Below are 20,185 nucleotides of genomic sequence, written 5' to 3'. Positions count from 1 at the left end.
ACGAAGGGGGTACTATATTTTAAAAAAGATGGAGTGCTAAGACTTTTATATATTTTGGGAATGAATGGAGTGCTCGATAACACACCACTGAAGATGATTCCAAAACACTTTCAGAACACACGTAGCAAAAGGAATTTGGGGCTCGGCGTGGTTGCAGCCACGGTCTCTCGCAGTGACTTGGGACGAGACGCCAGTTCTTTTGAGGTGCAGCTTATTCATAAGCTGCGATGGGAATAAGCCTCATAGAAGCTGCTGTGGAAATAAGTCCATGAGAATAAGCTATCCAGTTCTTTTATCTCAGCTTATGTTCCGAGTTCTCTGGAGAAAAGTCTAGAATACCCCTAAAATGTAATTGTATGGCATTTAACTGAATTTTCTGTATATTGTAGCAGCAACTTGGACAACTTCATTCATACTCTCTTGCACTTGCAGAAAATACTAGCAGGACCAAACCAAACAACAATCAAAATGCTAGTGCTTGCATACAAATTTCTGAATGCATTCACTAGCAACATTCATCCTTTTTTTTACAGCAAGTAGAAACTTGGACATGACCAAAAACTTCCTGTCAACAAAAATCAGCTACATGTATATCTATGTATACAGTTACCTGACATGTAACTGACAATTTCTCATGAAAATTCATATTCTCTGAAATAGAATTTAAAATAGGCAAACTGAATACTTCTTTTAATCACCGTGAGATTTTCAAGCATTTGCTGCTCGATGGACAATCAGAGAACTAGCAGTGGGTGGCCATGGCGTCCAGACAAGTGCAGGTGTCGGGGCAGTGTGTTGACGACGACGGCGGCGGCGATGTACCAGGGGCTTCTTTGCCATGGGACGAGAGTGAGCGGAGTGGGGCGTCGAGGAGGAGCAGCCGGCATCGATCCATGCGGGGAAGGGGTCGGCGTCGATCCAGTCGAGCCCGGAAGCCGACGCCCACGGCCGCCGGAGGCGGGCAGCCGTCCTGCTTGCCAGAGGGGTAGCCGGTGTGGAGCAGAGCAGAGGGAGGCGGGGGAGGAGCGCGTCTACCCAGCACCGCCGACGTCCGAGGGGCGAGGCGAGGTCAGCGGCTGGAGGCGGGGTCGACGGCGGCGGGGAAACCCTAAAAATTCTCAATCGCGGGAGGAGAGGGATGACAGGGGTGCAGAGCGCTGCGGGTGTTTTTCTACTTCGGGGCTGGTACAGGGGAGGGGCGCGGTGGCATTTCAGCTGTAATTGTGTTCAAGTGCGAGGGCAAAGGGATATACCGCTTCGGTTTTTAAGTGATTGCCACGAGACGCTGCGGGAAGCTGCCCTACCCCAGCTTTTTTCCATTGTGAAGGAGAGAGCTGTGGAAATAAGTTAAGCTCCACTTCTGAAATGAGTTCTTTTAGGCTTTTGGCTTATTTTCACAATAAGTTAAAATAAGTTGCAAAAGAACTGGCCCCAAGCCGGCGGCCATAGCTAAATCCAGACAGAGAAACCACGGCAGAGCCGAGCCGGCCCTCTTCCCATCCCATTTGGCACTCTCGCATCCACGGCAGAGCCGAGCCGGCCCTCTTCCCATCCCATTTGGCACTCTCGCATCCACGGCAGAGCCGAGCCGGCCCTCTTCCCATCCCATTTGGCACTCTCGCATCCACGGCAGAGCCGAGCCGGCCCTCTTCCCATCCCATTTGGCACTCTCGCATCCACGGCAGAGCCGAGCCGGCCCGCGCTCTGTCCCTATTTTTGGCCAACGTCGTTTCACTAATCACTAGCCACTAGCCACTAGCTCTCTTGCCTCCACGGCCCCGAGACCTCTCACTCCCCCGCAATGGCCAAGCAACGACAGAGCAGCGCCGGCGCCGGCAACGTCGTCTCTGACACCGTCCGGCCGAAGCCGGAGCGGAAACGGAGGAGCGAGCCGCGGGGGCGCCCCTCCCAGCGCACTTCCGCGTACCGCGGCGTCACACGGTATATGCAGTGATATTTCCGATTCTTGCATCTTCTCCCTTGCGCGGGAGCGGAGAGAGAAACCAACGTACGCGCGCGCTTGCGCAGGCACCGGTGGACGGGGCGATTCGAGGCGCACCTGTGGGACAAGAACACCTGGACCGAGCCGCAGAGGAAGAAGAAAGGGAGGCAAGTTTATCTCGGTGAGCAGAGCACCACCCTCTCTCAGTCTATATGTCTGTCCCAAGTAAAGCCTCGGCCTATCGGGTCGCAGCCTTGGCGCCATTGAGATATATGAAAGCCGCCGTCGTTGCAGGGGCGTACGGCGGCGAGGAAGCGGCGGCGCGCGCCTACGACCTGGCGGCACTCAAATACTGGGGCCGGGACACCGTCCTCAACTTCTCGGTACCGCATCCAATTCACTCCACTTATGATATACACTGATGCCGCCAGCGCCATGCCTAGAGCTAGCAGAATGCAGTCACACGTACCTGACTTCTTAATTGGACTCTGACGAACATTTTGCAGCTGTCTAGCTACGGCCAAGAGTTGAAAGAAATGGAGGAGCAGTCCAGGGAGGAGTACATCGGCTCGCTCCGGAGGTACACAAATAACTCCAATTTTTGGCAAGTGGTTCTGTCTGTTATCAGATCAGACAGCGTGGCAAAATGTAATAATGACACAAAAGATTTATCCTGACCTTATGGTTTTGTGATGATTACATATTGTCTGTTCCTCTCCTTTTTTTACGCAGGAAAAGCACTGGCTTCTCAAGAGGGGTGTCCAAGTACAGAGGCGTCGCAAGGTAGAGCTGATCTTGCAGTGCAAGATTTGTACAGTACTGAACATTTTTCCGATTCTTGCAAGAAAAACTCTGCGCGTATGTATGTGTCAGTGAAATTCAGAGATGTTGTTCGTCAAAAAATGAATTCAGAGATGTTTTTGCAGGCATCACCACAACGGCAAATGGGAGGCTAGGATTGGGCGTGTGTTTGGCAACAAGTATCTCTACCTAGGCACCTATGGTAAGTTACTGATCCTTTCTTAAGAGCTAAGACATAACTTTTATGGATGGATGAGTGGAATATGATAGGAGTTGTTGAGTAAACTGACGTGTTGTTGAGGGATATATTCTCTTTACCTGAGTCAGCATGGGCAACCAAAAGTTACCTGCTTGTGTCGTTATTAGATTGGTTGTGGCATTTCTCTTCTGGCACACGAGGGAAGTACAGAATTGATGATGCTGCACTCATTCTATTTTTCTAGAACAAACACTTTACCTTTATTTTATTTTTCAAACAAGACCGGCTTATAAAAGTTTATCATTCTTTTTTCTAATTTTTTTAGCAGAAGTAGTACAAAACACTGCAAACACAGTAAAATTACATCTAAGTGAACAACCACTACTGTTGCTAGAATGAACAATCGGCGCGCCACTCCCCTACTGGGAGCTAGTCTGACCTTGTCGATCACAACCTGAAAAAAAAATCATGCACTCTCCTCTAAGGACTAGCACCATCGAGCCGCTATCATCGTCGTTGAAACTTTGCATCAATCTAACCGGCACCAGATCTTGCGGTCCCCCACACACGACGAGCAATCCACACCTCGTTGCCCCGATGAGACGACAAGAATCTACGACGGTGCTCCGACTCCATCCTGACTGACAAATTCGAGAAGGATCGGAGCCCGAAAGACCGAAGATGAAGTCACATTGTCCGTCCGAGCGTGGACCTTGCAAGTGCTGAAAAACCCAAGTATTTGACAAAAAACTACCACATTAGGGGTTACCGTCCCACAGAAGTACCACTTTTAAAAAAGTGACTGATAACTACCAAAAATTTCTAATTTTGTGACTAAAAACTACCACTTCTGAAAAAAGGCCAGTTTAGACGATTTAAACACGTTTATGACATGCGGGGTCCACCCGTCAGAGCTGATGTGGCGGCAAAGTCAACTCTATTTATTTTGACCGTTACGTTGACTGTTATTACAAGTGGGGCCCACCTGTCAGCATCACTCTTCTTCTTTCTCCTCCTCTCTCTCTTTGCCATTTCCTCGAACACTTGCTGTGCACCCGGGCTTGAGCTCCGAACTCCTCCATGACGACGCCCCGGCGCAGCACCTCCCTGGCGTTGGTTGGGGACTGGAACGGCGGCGCAACCACGGCGGCTGGAACTATGGAAGCGGCCGCCGAAGCTGACGGAATTTCCTCCGAGGCCCTCGGCGCCACCACCGGACGCAACTCCTCGACGACGGCCTCCTTGAGGATCTTGTGCTCGAGCAACTCGGTGCGCAGGCGGGACTCATGGTCCTGCAGCTCCTCGACGAGGCGCACAAGCTTGGCGGCGCCCGGCGCCGTGGCCGCGCACGCCAGCTACACCTGCACGGAGTACGGGAGGTGGGCGACGAGGAGCCCCAGGAGCTCATGTGGGAGCTCGGACCAAGGCAAAGCCTCCTCCAGCTCCTCGACGAGGCGCACAAGTTCGGCGGCGGCCGGCATCGTGGCCGTGCGGGCCGGCTGCACTTGCACGGAGGAGCAGGAGGCGGGCAACGAAGCACCCTAGGAGCTCATGTGGGAGCTCGAACCAAGGCGAGTATTAGCTAGGTTGGTTCGTGCATGCCGGTGGCGGTTGTCGCCGGCAGAGGTGACCTTGTCAGAGTGACGCAAGGGGGAGAGGTGGTCGCCGGAGTGGTAGGGCAGCTCGGGCTCTCCCTTTCCAGACAGGATGGAGGCATGAGGAGAGGTGAGCGCCGGCAGCGGAGGATGGCGGAGGTAGCTCGCGGGTGCACACAAGGTGTTTGAGGAAATGGCAAAGAGAGAAAGGAGGAGGAGGAAGAAGAAGAGTGATGCTGACAGGTGGGCCCCACTTGTAATAACAGTCAACGTAACGGTCAAAGTAAACAGAATTGACTTTGCCGCCACGTCAGCCCTGATGGGTGGGTCCTGCATGAAAGATCGTGGATGTCGCCTAGAGGGGGGAGGGGGTGAATAGGCGTTTTAAAATAATTACGATTTAGGCTTGAACAAATGCGGAATAAACCTAGCGGTTAATTTGTCAAGCACAAAACCTAAAACAACTAGGCTCACCTATGTGCACCAACAACTTATGCTAAGCAAGATAAGCAACTATGTGATAGCAAGATATATGACAAGAAACAATATGGCTATCACAAAGTAAAGTGCATAAGTAAAGAGCTCAGGTAAGAGATAACCGAGGCACGCGGAGACGATGATGTATCCCGAAGTTCACGCCCTTGCGGATGCTAATCTCCGTTTGGAGCGGTGTGGAGGCACAATGCTCTCCAAGAAGCCACTAGGGCCACCGTAATCTCCTCACGCCCTCGCACAATGCAAGATGCCATGATTCTACTAAGGGACCCTTGAGGGCGGTCACCGAACCCGTACAAATGGCAACCCTTGGGGGCGGTCACCGAACCCGTACACTTTGGCAACCCTTGGGGGCGGTCACCGGTACCCGTCAAATTGCTCGAGGCGATCTCCATAACCTAATTGGAGACCCCGACGCTTGCCCGGAGCTTTACACCATAATGATTGAGCTCCGAACAACACCAACCGTCTAGGGCGCCAAGGCACCCAAGAGGAACAAGCTCTAGGGTGCCCAAACACCCAAGAGTAATAAGCTTCTCAAACTTCACTTCCACGTATCACCGTGGAGAACTCAAACCGATGCACCAAATGCAATGGCAAGGGCACACTGAGTGCCCAAGTCCTTCTCTCTCAAATCCCACTGGAGCAACTAATGCTAGGGAGGAAAATGAGAGGAAGAACAAGAAGGATAACACCAAGAACTCCAAGATCTAGATCCAAGGGGTTCCCCTCACATAGAGGAGAAAGTGATTGGTGGAAATGTGGATCTAGATCTCCTCTCTCTTTTCCCTTAAAAACTAGCAAGAATTCATGGAGGGATTGAGAGTTAGCAAGCTCAAAGAAGGTCAACAATGGGGGAAGAACACGAGCTCAAAAGGTTGGGTTCAATGGGGAAGAAGACCCCCTTTTATAGGAGGGGGAAAATCCAACCGTTAGGTGCTCAGCCCGCACACGAGCGGTACTACCGCTCCTGGTCCCGGTACAACCGGGACTCACAGTATACGTGCAGAACCCTACCAGGCGGTACAACCGGGCGATCAGGCGGTAGCACCGGTTGAGAAGAACAACCGAACCAACCGCCCAGCCACCGCTCAACCACCGCATAGGAACAGAAGGGAGTCACCCCTGAGTGCGGTAGTCGAGCGGTACCGGGCCGGTGCAACCGCATGGCCTTGAGCGCTCAGGCGGCTAAGTCCTGAGCGGTCGAACCGCTCCGGACACCGGTGGTACCGGTACGACCGGACCAACCGGGCCACCACGGCCCGAGTACCGCATCAAAACAGAGGCCTGACCGGTACTTGGACGGTGCCTGGCCGGAACAACCGCCCAAGACTCTGCTGAGCAAGTTGGCGGTACCACCGCCCGGAAGCAGCGGTACAACGGCTGAGAGCTCCAAGCGGTACTACCGCTGTGGCACGCGGTACTACCGCTGGGACCAGACAAAAACCACTCTCAAGAAAACCAGAACTGCCATAACTTCTGCATATGAACTCCGAATTGAGCAAACTCAAGCTTGTTGGAAACAAGACGACGAGTAGCATCAAAACAAATAGAAGAGGCAGGGGAGGCAGGGGAGGTATGCCAACAAATAGAGGAGTGAAACCTCCAACCGAGAAGAACCGGCAAAACCTCCAACATCGAAAACATCATAGAAGATGCATGTGAACTCCGTTTTCGATGAACTCGAGCTTGTCATCAAGATGACCATATGCTCTAGGACTCACAAAGAGAACCAAACAAGAACCAAGAAAGATGATGCAAGGATGCAATGGTTCGAGCTCTCTACGAACGATACGATCAAGCTACTCATCGAGAGCCCCCCTTGATAGTACGGCAATCGATCCTATAACCCGGTCTCCCAACTACCATCATGAGACCGGTAAAATAGAAAAACTATCAAGGGCAAACCTTTGCCTTGCACATGGTCCACTTGAGCTAGATGATGACAATCTTGACTCCCTCAAGTTGGACCACATTTCTTGATTGTGTTGACTCGATGAAGACTAGTTGATTGCTCCCCCATACTCCACTATGGGTGAGCCACTCTTCCGCACATCTTCACAAGTCCATTATCACCACAAAAGGACGGCAAGCTTCAAGCATTTGATCTCTTCGTGATGCTCCACTTGAACTTGCACACCGCAACCTAACCCCACAAAGAACTCTCATGAAGACCATGGGTTAGTACACAAAGCGTAATTGACAATTCTTACCTTACCATGGGATCACTTGATCCCTCTCGGTACATCTTCTGCGCTTTGTGAGTTGATCAACTTGATTCACTCTTGACTTAGTCTTGATCATCCTTGAACCTTTCCAATTCTCTTCATTTGAATGATGTCTTGAAGGTAGACATGAATGATCACACAATCTTCTTCTTCAAGACATGCTTGCAATAAGCTCAACTCTCACATGACCAATCTTTGGATAATTTCTTGAATAACACCTTGGTCGACACAAACTCTCCTTGAAACCAACACATGTACTCCAAGAAAAGCCTATGGACAAAACCTTCAAATATAACTCAAGGCAACCATTAGTCCATAGAGATTGTCATCAATTACCAAAACCAAACATGGGGACACCGCATGTTCTTTCACCGCATGTCATAAATGTGTTTAAATCGTCTAAGCGGATCATTTTTCAAAAGTGGTAGTTTTTAGTCACAAAATTAGAAAATTTTGATAGTTATCGGTCACTTTTTTGAAAGTGGTAGTTCCGTGGGACGGTAACCCCTAATGTGGTAGTTTTTTGTCAAATACTCTGAAAAACCCTAACTATACTAGCCGGAGCTGAGGCATCAAGGCCGTCCCTCCCCTGCCACAGGCCTCCAGAATGGCACACATAGGGGAGGTGAATCGACGGACTGACCTGTGGAGCCTAGAGGGGATTGGTTCTTCACTGTAGCCGTTGCTTTCGCGATGGGGAAAGGAAAAGATTGGATAACGAGATCGCATCTGAGAACAAACACTTTACACTTGCTCTAGAACTTTGCTGGTTACAGTGGTAAATGGGCATCATTATGCACTAAAGCAAAGAATGAAAAGAGAACAGATTTGTGTAGGAATTTCAGCGAGCTCGGAAGCAAACATTTTCTTCTCTGTGTTTAAACTAGGTGACTTTAAAACCATACCCAATTTTGAATCTCATAGTATGAACGTGTTTAATTTTGGTAAAAAGAGAATGACCACCATTCATTTAGGAAATACGAGTATGTAGGAGCAGTGCCCACCAAGTTTTTCAATCGGGTAAGAGCATCTACAGCCAGCACCTCAAACCCTCTCATACACCCAAGCGGACGGTCCGATCATGACTGGTCATAAAAAAGCGATCCAGACAGGCGCCTCAAACAGGCCTCAAACGCCCAGGCTGACCGGCACCCCATATATCCAGTGTTAGAATAAATCCGAGGCCATACCGTCGATCCTCCGAGGACCAAGCAATCACACGAGCACGACACCGAGATTTGTTAACGAGGTTCACCATCATGGCTACATCCCCGGAGCTTGACTACGGGCGTTCCTCCCCGTGACACCGTCACAATACCGCACACCGGCCACCCGGGCGCCGGCACACGCCGCCGGCTCCCCCTTGCGCGTCTGTGCTATTATGTTGGCATAGGTTACATCGTGTGTCTACCCCCGCTATATAAGAGAGGCCTAGGATACAAGTGTCCTACTAGGACACAACTTCATATCCTATCTAAAGACAATACTACTCAGAGTCCAACTGTAACCTAACTCGTACACTATATTCGACACAACTCTAACAAACTCCACCTTGGCGAATATTCTCCACCACCTTGAATTCGTCAATGCGTCAAACTTCCATGTATATTGGATTTGAGTTTATCCCATGAGTACCGCTGCTACTCCAAAGACTCCATATAACTCCACCTGCAACTTGTAGTCCCTTCTTTTCTTGACCATAGCCAACACTCGAGCAAAATTAAGTTCCTCTTTACTCTAGTCTGTGCTCCCAACTTCCAGATTATCCGTCCAACGCCATCACACACCGATCACTGACCTGCGTGAAAGTGAACAACTCACATATTGGGTGTCACACATAATAGTTACCTGAACTGAACACCATCGCTCCTTTCTTGACTGCCTGTCTGAAACTTGAAGGAATTTCACCATTGCTTGTAGTCATCCCGAGTCAAATTCGCAGTTGCCTCACCACATGTATGACCACCAGAGCCCTGGCCCGTCTCCATGCCTCGTGCATACCGCATGCCTCGCCGCTATTACCGCGTCGAGCCTCCGCTGTCCCTGGTCGAGTCTCAAGGGTCACGAACCCACACCACTCAACCTTCACTGCAGAGTACCATCGGTCATCACCGACCGATGACGAGTTTCACGCTTTCATCAAACCACTGGTCTCCAGTCCAAACCGCGTGCCACTCGCTTTCCCCCCCTTGCTGAATAGGCTTCGATTCCCTGGATCCTTACATCGTAGCCCCTCAATCCAGCTCCACCTTCAACATGACTCCATGGTAGATGATCAGTCCACCCCTGCGCCCCGTCGATTCCAAACTCCGTGTGCACCGTCTTGAATCAACCCCGCGCCATAGTCTTGTCGAAGCCACACAAGCCCTCGGGCCCGCGCCACGTGTTTCCACGTCCAGAAGTCGGTCACCATCAGCATCACGCTCTTATGTCGTCCTCGCTGATCCCACCACCGTCTTCTGTACCAACCGACCCACGTCGATCCGTCAGACTATTTAGTCCGACCCAACCTCCCAAATCACCTTCCGCAGATTCTCATCCATCATAAAATATTTCCATCTTAACTGGCCTGGCTTCCCGCAACGCCTTCAAGCATCCCTGTCGTGCCAACAAATTTTTCACCCTTGTCTATCATAATCCAAAGCTTTCAGTTCTATCAAACTTCTCCACCTCAAACCTGGTATCCATTGACGCCATAGTTCTTCATATGACTGAACCTGTGAAAAAGTAACCAAGCTTCAAGAGAATGTCCCGCAATTCGCGTGCACTTAGCAAAGCCCCAAGTCTCCAATACACTTCTCGTGTGCAAGCAGCAAAACCAGATCAATTGATTGAATCCTGCTACTCACAAAAGTCTTGTACTACTTGATGCTCTCGCTAACTCCAGCCCTGGAATTGCCTTTGATGTTCTACTTGTCGCCGGGCACAACCCAATGCACCATTGTTACTGCCAATAGCCCCTCGTCTCCCCGATGGATGCATACCACGATGGAGTTTTCTCTGCTTGAATCGATTTGCTTGTCTGTGTCACGTCAGGACTCGGTCCTGTTTTTGTCTTCAAACAAATCTCCGGTCTCTGCTTTTTCCTGCTGTACGACGACCGGCCGACTCGCCGCTTTGGTCCGTGACTCGCCGCATGCATCATCGCAGCTTCCGCCAGCTGGGTTGCTGCCCACGCACGTGCCGTTGCCCTGCCTGCCCGTGCGCAATGCGTCGCCGCTGTTTCCTGTACGCTCGCCCGATCGACCTACGCGAGATCTTTCGTCGCATGTCTAGCCTGCTTGCAAGTCCGATCCAATCTCCGCGAGTTTCCGTGATTACCAATTGTCTTTATTGAAAATATAAGCAAATTACTACGACATTTAATCCGAATAAACAAAAGATAAATCATGACCACAGCAGCAGAGATTAAACTAATCATACGAACTAGCATAGCAGATGAACATATCACATCTAGGGCACATACTAGAAGCATGAATTCTACCACGATCTCAAACAGGAAGGATAGAATCACATACGGTGCAGCGGGTGCAGCACCGCCGGCGTTGACGTTGTCGCCCATGTCGTCGAGGACGAGGTTGCCGAGGTCGGGGAAGAAGTCGTCGTTCGCGAAGTTGTCGCTGCCAGCAGTCGCGCGAGTGCGCTCCCCAAAAACCTGATCGCCCCTCTCCCGTACAGGATCACGAGAGGCGGGGTTCCGGAGGCCTGCTGTCCCTTCTCGCGGTGCACGTCGGAAGGAGGGATAGAGAAGACTTGCTTGGCGGCGCAATGATCTGGAACGGTGGTGAGAAACCATACGAAGCGGCGGCGGCTAGGGTAGACGTCTGCCTGACTATATAGTGCGGGCCGGGTAGGTCGTGGGAGTAAACCCCACGTCCGAGTCATCACGATCCAAAAGAATCAGAAACGGTTCAGTAATTAACGCGTCCGTTAATTATTAATTAATGACTCATTAATTTTCCCATGCAGCAAAAATATAGACAACGTGCATAGCTCTGTCCTTGGCTCGGCTCAATCCCGCAACTCATGGCGCGTCATGACGAGGCGTGGCGTGGCGTGGCGAGGCGAGCGAGGAGGAGGAGCGCGCGTGTAGGTCTCCTCTTCTCATGCTCATACAAGTGGTAGAAGAGCTCACCTTATAAAGAGGTGCAACTCTCTCTCAACTTCCGGGGTGGGGCTAAACTTTACCCTCACTCACTCCACTCACATGTGTGCATGAATGGGCCAAGAGAATTTCAGAATTTTAGTTGGGCTTTGGGCCAAAGGCCTACTAGCAAAATTCCAACAATCCCCCACAAAGTCTCATTGGCACATCTCATCATTTAGTTCCAAAACATTGTTTTATATATCGGTGCTTAGTGGAGACTGTGAAGTTGAACTTCCACTTAGAAATTTATGCTACACTAGATCACAACTTGAATAGTGGACTATACCTTGAACTACAAGTTTTCTGTGAAACTAGTTTCACACAAATTCTTGACCGATACTGGGCTGCCGCAAGGCTTCCCCACGGGTGGAGCGTATACGTCATACTCCAGGGCCTTTCATGAATTTATCAGAGAACACCCAATTCTCACATACTGCGACGTTAACAGTCAAATTCATATAGGTGTGTTCCTCAGAAGATGTTCTGCAGGACAACATCTCTGCTTACCCGAATAAGCCACTTGGAACACATTAAGATAAGTATCAACCTGCCATGCAGATCAGGAGAGTATTGCATCTTCACGGAGTGGGATAATTAATATAGGGATACTCTCCTCCCAGCTGACCAACAGCTTGTCTCCCACTTCTACTTCACGGAATCTCCGATCACATAAAGTGGGTTACCACTATGGAAAACTCATGCGGTGGGTCTCAAACCCATCTCCATCGTTGCATTATCTATCACATTACGTGATAGACCCTTTGTGAAGGGATCTGCCAAGTTTTTCAACGTTTGGATATAATCCAACGTAATAACTCCGGAGTTCCTCAATTTTCTGACAGATTTTAGTCTCCTCTTCACATGCCTTGAGGACTTCATATTGTTCTTAGAACTGTTTATCTTGACGATCACAGTTTGATTATCATAGTTCATCAGGATAGGGGGTATTGGTTTTTCAACCATAGGTAAGTCCATCAAGAGTTCACGAAGCCACTCTGCTTCAACAGTGACAGTGTCTAATGCTGTGAGTTCTTCTTCCATAGTTGACCTCGTTAAGATGGTCTGTTTGCAAGACTTTCAGGAAACAGCGTCACCACCAAGTGTAAAAACATAACCACTTGTGGCCTTAATTTCATCAGCATCAGATATCCAGTTTGAGTCACTATAACCCTCCAGTACCCTTGGATACCCGGTGTAGTGAATCCCATAGCTCGCGATGCCTTTCAAATAGCGCATAACTCTCTCAAGCGCATGCCAATGATCATCTCCCGATTTTGACACAAATCGACTCAGCTTGCTCACAGCAAAAGAGATGTCAGGCCTCGTGGCACTCGCCAAATACATAAGCGAGTCAATAATCTGAGAATACCTCAGTTGATCTCTAGCAATCCGTCGATTCTTTCGAAGCAACACACTAGCATCATATGGAGTTGGAGAAGGCGTGCAGTCGCTATACCCAAAACGACTCAAGACCTTTTCCACATAATGAGACTGAAGCAATGTGATCCCACCATTCTCATCTCTCAACAGCTTGATGTTTAAGATAACATCAGCTACTCCTAGATCCTTCATCTCAAAACAGCGAGATAAGAAATCCTTAACCTCCTTGATTAAATCAAGTTTGGTTCCAAAGATCAATATGTCGTCGACATACAGACAAAGAATAACTCCTTCGCCCCCACCATAGCGATAGTACACGCACTTGTCACCATCGTTTACTATAAAGCCGGCAGCAGTTAATGTTCTTTCGAACTTCTCATGCCACTCCTTAGGAGCTTGTTTAAGGCCATATAAAGACTTTAATAACTTGCACACCTTTCCTTCTTGACCAGGTACTACAAAACCATCTGGCTGATCAATGTAAATTTCCTCCTTCAACTCTCCATTGAGGAAAGCCATCTTAACGTCCATTTGATGAACGAGAAGACCATGTGAGGCAGCCAGTGATAGTAGCACCCGAATTATGGTTAGTCTAGCCACGGGTGAATAAGTATCAAAGAAGTCTTCACCTTCTTTCTGGGTATAACCCTTGGCCACAAGCCGTGCCTTGTACTTTTCAATCGTACCATCAGGTCTAAGCTTCTTCTTGAACACCCACTTACATCCTACAGGTTTGCACCCATAAGGACGGTCAGTGATCTCCCAGGTACCGTTAGCTAAGATGGAATCCATCTCGCTACGTACAGCTTCCTTCCAGTAGTCAGCATCAGGAGATGCATAGACTTCTGAAATAGTCCTGGGTGTGTCATCCACGAGGTACACAATGAAATCATCACCAAAAGACTTTGCAGTCCTCTGTCTCTTACTCCTCATAGGAGTTCCATTGTTATCCTCAACAGGATTCTCAACGTGTTCCATCGCAATGGTGGGTTCAGGAATTACAGTGAATTCCTCACTAGATGGAGTAGGTATCTCCTGATTTGATGAACTCGACATATCCTTCATAGGAAATATGTCCTCAAAGAAAGTTGCATCATTTGATTCCATAATCGTACCAACATGCATGTCGGATACCTCAGATTTTATTATCAAAAATCTATAGCCAATGCTATGAAAAACATAGCCCAGAAGAACACAATCCACGGTTTTTGGTCCAAGCTTGTGCTTCTTGGGAATTGGTATATTGACTTTCACCAAACAACCATAAGTACGTAGGTAAGAGAGTTTCAACCTTTTCCTTTCCCATTCCTCAAATGGAGTCATGGTCTTATGCTTTGTGGGAACTCGGTTTAGGACATGACACGCAGTCATTAGCGCCTCCCCCCACCATTCCTTGGATAGACCCGAAGTGTCTAACATGGTGTTAACCATATCAGTTAGAGTTCGGTTCTTTCTTTCGGCTACCCCATTTGACTGGGATGAGTAGGGAGGCGTCCTCTCATGGATTATACCATGTTCCGCACAAAACAGATCAAATTCATTGGAAAAATACTCTCCACCACGATCGGACCTAAGCCGTTTAATTTTTCGATCAAGTTGGTTCTCTGCCTCAACTTTATAGTTTTTAAAGAAAGTCAAAGCCTCATCTTTTGATTTCAGAAGATACACATAACAATATCTAGTGGAGTCATCAATCAACATCATGAAGTATCTCTTTCCACCTTTTGTCAACACGCCATTCATCTCACAAAGATCAGAATGTATAAGCTCTAGTGGCACCAAGTCTCTTGCCTCTGCAGTCTTATGGGACTTGCGAGGTTGCTTAGCTTGCACACATACTTGGCACTTGGAGCCTTTGACAGTACAGATTTTTGGAATTAAATTCATATTGGCTAACCGCGTCATGCAACCAAAGTTAATATGACAGAGTCATGAATGCCAAATATCAGACTCATTATTGTGGCAAACATTATTAATAACTTTAGTGCAAATATCTGACAAAGATAGGCGGAACAAGCCTCCGCACTCATAGCCTTTTCCAACAAATTGTCCACACTTAGAAATTACAACTTTATTGGATTCGGAAACCAACTTAAAATCATCTCGACATAAACAGGAACCGCTAACGAGATTTTTATTGATGGACGGCACATGATGAACGTTCTTCAGACGCACAGTCTTGCCCGAAGTAAACTTCAGATCGACCGTACCAACACCTCGAACGATGGCATGTGACCCGTTCCCCATCAGCACGGGTGAAGTCCCTGTTGCCTGGTAAGAAGAAAACATGGAGGCGTCAGTACAAACATGTACATTGGCACCGGTGTCAATTAACCAATCAGGGGATTGAAATACTGAAAGGATGGTAGGAAAAATACCGTACCCTGATTCCTTCATATCAGTATCACCGATGACAACATTAGCGGACTTGCCGCTCTTCTCATGTTCGCGCTCCTCAAAGCGGTTAGGACACTTCGGAGCCCAGTGATTAGGATCACCGCAGACATGGCAAAGTCCCTTCCCCTTCTTATGATAATTCTTCTTAAAGTTGGTAGAATGTGATGGCTTGTTCTTTGTATCGAACTTGCCTTTGCCCTGAGTTTTGTTCTTATTGTTTTTGAACTTGTTGGGCTGGGAGTTCTTCTTTTGTACCATGTGGGCACTAGAACCTCCCTCAGCAACTCGAGCACGTGTGTCCTTTACTCTCGCCTTCTCTTCAACATCAAGAGTACCAATGAGATCCGCAACGGAAAACTCCTGTCTCTTGTGTTTCAGGGAAGTAGCAAAATTGTTTCACGAAGGTGGAAGCTTGGCAATGATGCCTCCGGCAACAAATTTGTCCGGCAACACACACTTGAAGTACTCAAGTTCTTTTGCGAGCGACTGTATCTCATGAGCCTGCTGTACAACAGGGCGCTCATCAGTCATCTTGTAGTCATAGAATTGCTCCATGACGTACAACTCGCTGCCGGCGTCCGAGGCACCAAACTTGGCCTCGAACGCAGCCCACATGTCCTTGCCGTTGTCAAACGACATATACGAATCCACAATGGAGTCATCAAGAACACTCAGAAGAGCGCCTTTAAAGAGGGTATCGATCTTCTCAAAAGCTTCCAGCTGTGCTGGATTAAGATCATCCTCAGGCTTGCCCTTGGTGGCATCATAGCAGCCTATGGTCTGAAACCAGTAGACTGCTCTCGTGCGCCACCTCTTATATTGCGCCCCCTTAAAGGCAGGCGGCTTCAGATGCGTAGAAAAACCACTCGGAGTAAATTGCCTATCATCAGGATTTTGGATTGTTGGAAATATGAGCAAATTACTACGAGATTTAATCCGAATAAATAGAAGATAAATCATGACCAAAGCAGCAGAGATTAAACTAATCATGCGAACTAGCATAGCAGATGAACATATCACATCTAGGGCACATACTAGAAGCATGAATTCTATCACGATCTCGAACAGGAAGGATAGAATCACATACGGTGCAGCGGGTGCAGCACCGCCGGCGTTGACGTTGTCTCCCATGTCGTCGAGGACGAGGTTGCCGAGGTCGGGGAAGAAGTCGTCGTTCACGAAGTCGTCGCTGCCAGCAGTCGCGCGAGTGCGCTCCCCAAAAACCTGATCATCCCTCTCCCGTACAGGATCACGAGAGGCGGGGTTCCGGAGGCCTGCGGTCCCTTCTCGCGGTGCACGCCGGAAGGACGGATGGAGAAGACTTGCTTGGCGGCGCAATAATCTGGAACGGTGGTGAGAAACCGTACGAAGCGGCGGCGGCTAGGGTAGACGTCTGCCTGACTATATAGTGCGGGCCGGGTAGGTTGTGGGAGTAAACCCCATGTCCGAGTCATCACGATCCAAAAGAATCGGAAACGGTTCAGTAATTAACGCGTCCGTTAATTATTAATTAATGACTCATTAATTTTCCCATGCAGCAAAAATATAGACAACGTGCATAGCTCTGTCCTTGGCTCGGCTCAATCCCGCAACCCGCGGCGCGTCGTGACGAGGCGAGGCGTGGCGTGGCGGAGGAGCGCGCGTGTAGGTCTCCTCTTCTCATGCTCATACAAGTGGTAGAAGAGCTCACCTTATAAAGAGGCGCAACTCTATCTCAACTTCCGGGGTGGGACTAAACTTTAGCCTCACTCATTCCACTCACATGTGTGCATGAATGGGCCAAGAGAATTTCAGAATTTTAGTTGGGCTTTGGGCCAAAGGCCTACTAGCAAAATTCCAACAGCCTTGACGTCTTCCGATCGAATCACAACCATGCTCATCACGATATCCATCGAAACATCAAATCTTCCTCTAAATCAACAGATGCACTGCCTCATCAAACCTTGCTCATGATACCACTTGTTAGAATAAAATCCAAGGCCATACCGTCGATCCTTCGAGGACCAAGCAATCACACGAGCACGACACCGAGATTTGTTAACGAGGTTCACCATCATGGCTACATCCCCGGGACTTGACTACGGGCGCTCCTCCCCGTGACACCATCACAATACCGCACACCGGCCACCCGGGCGCCGGCACACGCCGCCGGCTCCCCCTTGCGCGTCTGTGCTATTATGTTGGCATAGGTTACATCGTCTGTCTACCCCCGCTATATATGAGAGGCCTAGGATACAAGTGTCCTACTAGGACACAACTTCATATCCTATCTAAAGACAATACTACTCAGAGTCCAACTGTAACCTAACTCGTACACTATATTCGACACAACTCTAACATCCAGCCTAAATGTAGGGCGGATATGGGGCACTCGGGCGCGTCCGCCACGTCTGACCCAGCCCACGCTCGCCTACCCGGCCCCCATATATTTCTCCCCATCCGGTGCCCGGGCCAAACCCTAGTCACTTCACTCCACTCTCCTCACCATCCAAGCTTCCGTTTGCGATGTCCGGCCTTTTCTGGCCTGGCGGGCAGAGGATCCGATGACGAGCAGTACATATCCGTTGATTGGGGGTGTCGTCTCGTGTGGTTTGGAGAAGGCAATGGCCGTCCGCATTGCACTCCGCTACTCTTGGGAGGACATTGCCCGACCCACGACAGGATGTATCCGTCGCGAGTCCATTGCGTCGACGCATCGGGCGCTCGGATCCTCTAGCGCTAGATCATCGCGGTCCTCTTGGGAGCCTTCCAATCTCCCTTTCCCCATCACCGACCAACCGGAGTATGAGTCCCGGGACCGGTGTGCCCGCCGTGGGAAGAAGATGAATGAGGGAGGCCGAGGCCCGTCTCACTGCCGACATGGTGGCAGCGGAGGCGACTGATGCGGTTGCGCGGGCGGACGCGGAGGAGGAAGCCATCAGCGCCCGCATTGTAAAGAAGCGGTGGCGGAGGAACACACGTGCTCTCAACCGAGAGTAGAATCGGGCGGTCCGTGCCATGGCCAGACTGCCCCCCCCCCCTAAGGAGGAGAAGGAGGACAACGACGGGTCGGATAGCTCCGGCAATGAGCAGATCTGGCTCAATTCGTACTAGGTCTTCGCCCGCTACTTCTGTGAGAAGGACGGCAAGGGCGCGGGGAAGGGCAAGGGCAGCCGTGCATGACCTTGTCCATGTAGGTTAAACATGTCAATTTTTGATAGTCCGATCACATATCCTGATATAGTAGTTGGACAATGTGTGTAATGCATCGTTTACGTAGTTGCATGAGTTTATATGAATTTGAGGTATATTAATTGAGGTGTCCGGTTGTGAGAAGAAAAATTTAAGGTGTGACCTGTCAATGTCCGTGGACACGACAGGGCCGGGGCGTTTGAGGGATCAGAGTTGCTAAGTCCGGTTGTATTGTAGATGCTCTAAAGCCAAATCCAAAATCTTTTGAGGATAAGATGTATCATAAGAAAAGAAACAGATGCCAGGTATGTCCTGAATGCCAAAGCAGATGGATTTGGCAAGAGCCGTAAGCGCGTTCCTGTGTTAACCAAAAAAAAATTCAGCACCAAGTGACACATCAGCACTTGCATCATACTACAACTTAATAATCTTAAACCTTGATCTAACTACACTTGGACATCAGGACATCCATAAACCGCCATGACTTTTCTCGAAATGAAAAAAGCTTCCCACCCCACGGTCCCTCCTTGTGGGTGGAGCCATGGAGCAGAGGAGCTCGGGGCTCCTCAACCACGAGCTCCATCAGCACAGCTAAGCCTCGCAGGCGACAAGCAAAAACAAGTGACACGAGAGATTTGGCACCGTTCCAACAGGGATGCGCTTGCCACGCCACACGCAGTCACCCACGCACACGTCTCATCCACTGCCCAAAACGTTCCAACCAATCCCTCTCCATGCCTCCCTGCTGGGAACCTTGGTACTTGTCATTTGACCGGGCACTCGATCTATCGTGGCGTTTGGCAGTTACCGACGATTTCATAGGGATTTCTTTGCGTGAAACGATTTTTTTTTGTTACCATGCAATACCACTGAGATATGCATTTTTTGTGTGTGGCAGTGACGCAGGAGGAGGCAGCCATGGCGTACGACATCGCCGCCATCGAGCACTGCGGCCTCAATGCTGTCACCAACTTCGACGTCAGTCGCTACATCAAGTGGCACCACCGTTGCCACGCTGACGACGCGGGCGGTCTCAACACCCCTCGCTGTGTCAATGATCGGTTGCAACCGCCCCAGGCGAGTCCAACGTCTCATGCGGCGTCGGCGCTCGGCCCGCTGCTGAAAGCGCCCAGGTTGAAGGAGATGATGGAGCGGGTGGCAGCCTCCCAGATCAGCACCAACTCGCTGTCTTCGTCGTCGTGTCCCCCCTCACCGCCACCACCGACGACACAGCGGCGGGAGACGAAGCCTAGAAATTCGTCAATGCGGTGTAGCTTCCCGGACGATGTGCAGACATATTTCGGGTGCGGCGATGAAGAGGGTATGAGCGGTTTGGCGGAGGTTGACACGTTCTTATTTGGGGACCTGGGCGTGTGCGCTGAGCTGGGCCTTTGATATGAACAATTCAGCTTTTCTCTCTCTTTGAAATGGACAATGTATTGTGTTTATAGCTTCGCAAAAGGATTTGCCTACTGCATAATGCAACATGCAGAATGTTAATTCCTGCGCAACCTCAGCGTGGCGTAAATAACCAGCATCATGATAAACTGGACGGTTGACAAGGTTGTGGGAGAAAAAACCAGACAAAAAAAAGGCCGCCCCTGCAGGGACGACGGGCTTCCATGGGTTAGTCTGGATAATCCATCAAGTGATGGGCGGTGCTTTGAATCATATCATAGAGAGAGTAATTACCTTGTCGGGGTCGCTCAAGAGAATGATAGCCCAATAGGCTGTTGCTTTATACCGTGCTTGCCGCACGGTGGATCTGGCTCCCGACCGCCGCGCTTTATGCTGTGGGGCGTTGGCCAAAGTTGGCGATGTGGTACTAAA

The 20,185-nt window shown here is 49.7% G+C and overlaps 1 protein-coding gene across 1 annotated transcript; it reads left to right on the top strand.

Moving 5' to 3' along the window:
* The first annotated feature begins 1,625 nt into the window (after positions 1 to 1,625).
* LOC125515841 (AP2-like ethylene-responsive transcription factor At1g16060) lies at positions 1,626 to 19,855 on the top strand. Its single transcript, XM_048681339.2, has 7 exons — positions 1,626 to 1,941; positions 2,029 to 2,123; positions 2,237 to 2,325; positions 2,449 to 2,522; positions 2,675 to 2,725; positions 2,869 to 2,945; positions 19,254 to 19,855. The coding sequence occupies exons 1-7, from the start codon at positions 1,802 to 1,804 to the stop codon at positions 19,748 to 19,750; spliced, it is 1,023 nt and encodes a 340-aa protein (XP_048537296.2). The 5' UTR covers positions 1,626 to 1,801; the 3' UTR covers positions 19,751 to 19,855.
* The last annotated feature ends 330 nt before the right edge of the window (positions 19,856 to 20,185 follow it).

Source organism: Triticum urartu, chromosome 6A (genome assembly GCF_056163025.1).
Source record: "Triticum urartu cultivar PI428250 chromosome 6A, HENAU_Tu73, whole genome shotgun sequence".
NCBI lineage: Eukaryota > Viridiplantae > Streptophyta > Magnoliopsida > Poales > Poaceae > Triticum > Triticum urartu.
This window is presented reverse-complemented; position numbering and strand designations above follow the sequence as displayed.

What these genes read in the sequence shown, in the direction of transcription:
- LOC125515841 (XM_048681339.2), top strand. Translation starts at nt 1,802, where the DNA reads ATGGCCAAGCAACGACAGAGCAGCGCCGGCGCCGGCAACGTCGTCTCT. An exon ending in GCGTACCGCGGCGTCACACG is followed by an intron (nt 1,942 to 2,028) that starts GTATATGCAGTG and finishes GCGCTTGCGCAG; the next exon opens with GCACCGGTGGACGGGGCGAT. An exon ending in AAGTACAGAGGCGTCGCAAG is followed by an intron (nt 2,726 to 2,868) that starts GTAGAGCTGATC and finishes ATGTTTTTGCAG; the next exon opens with GCATCACCACAACGGCAAAT.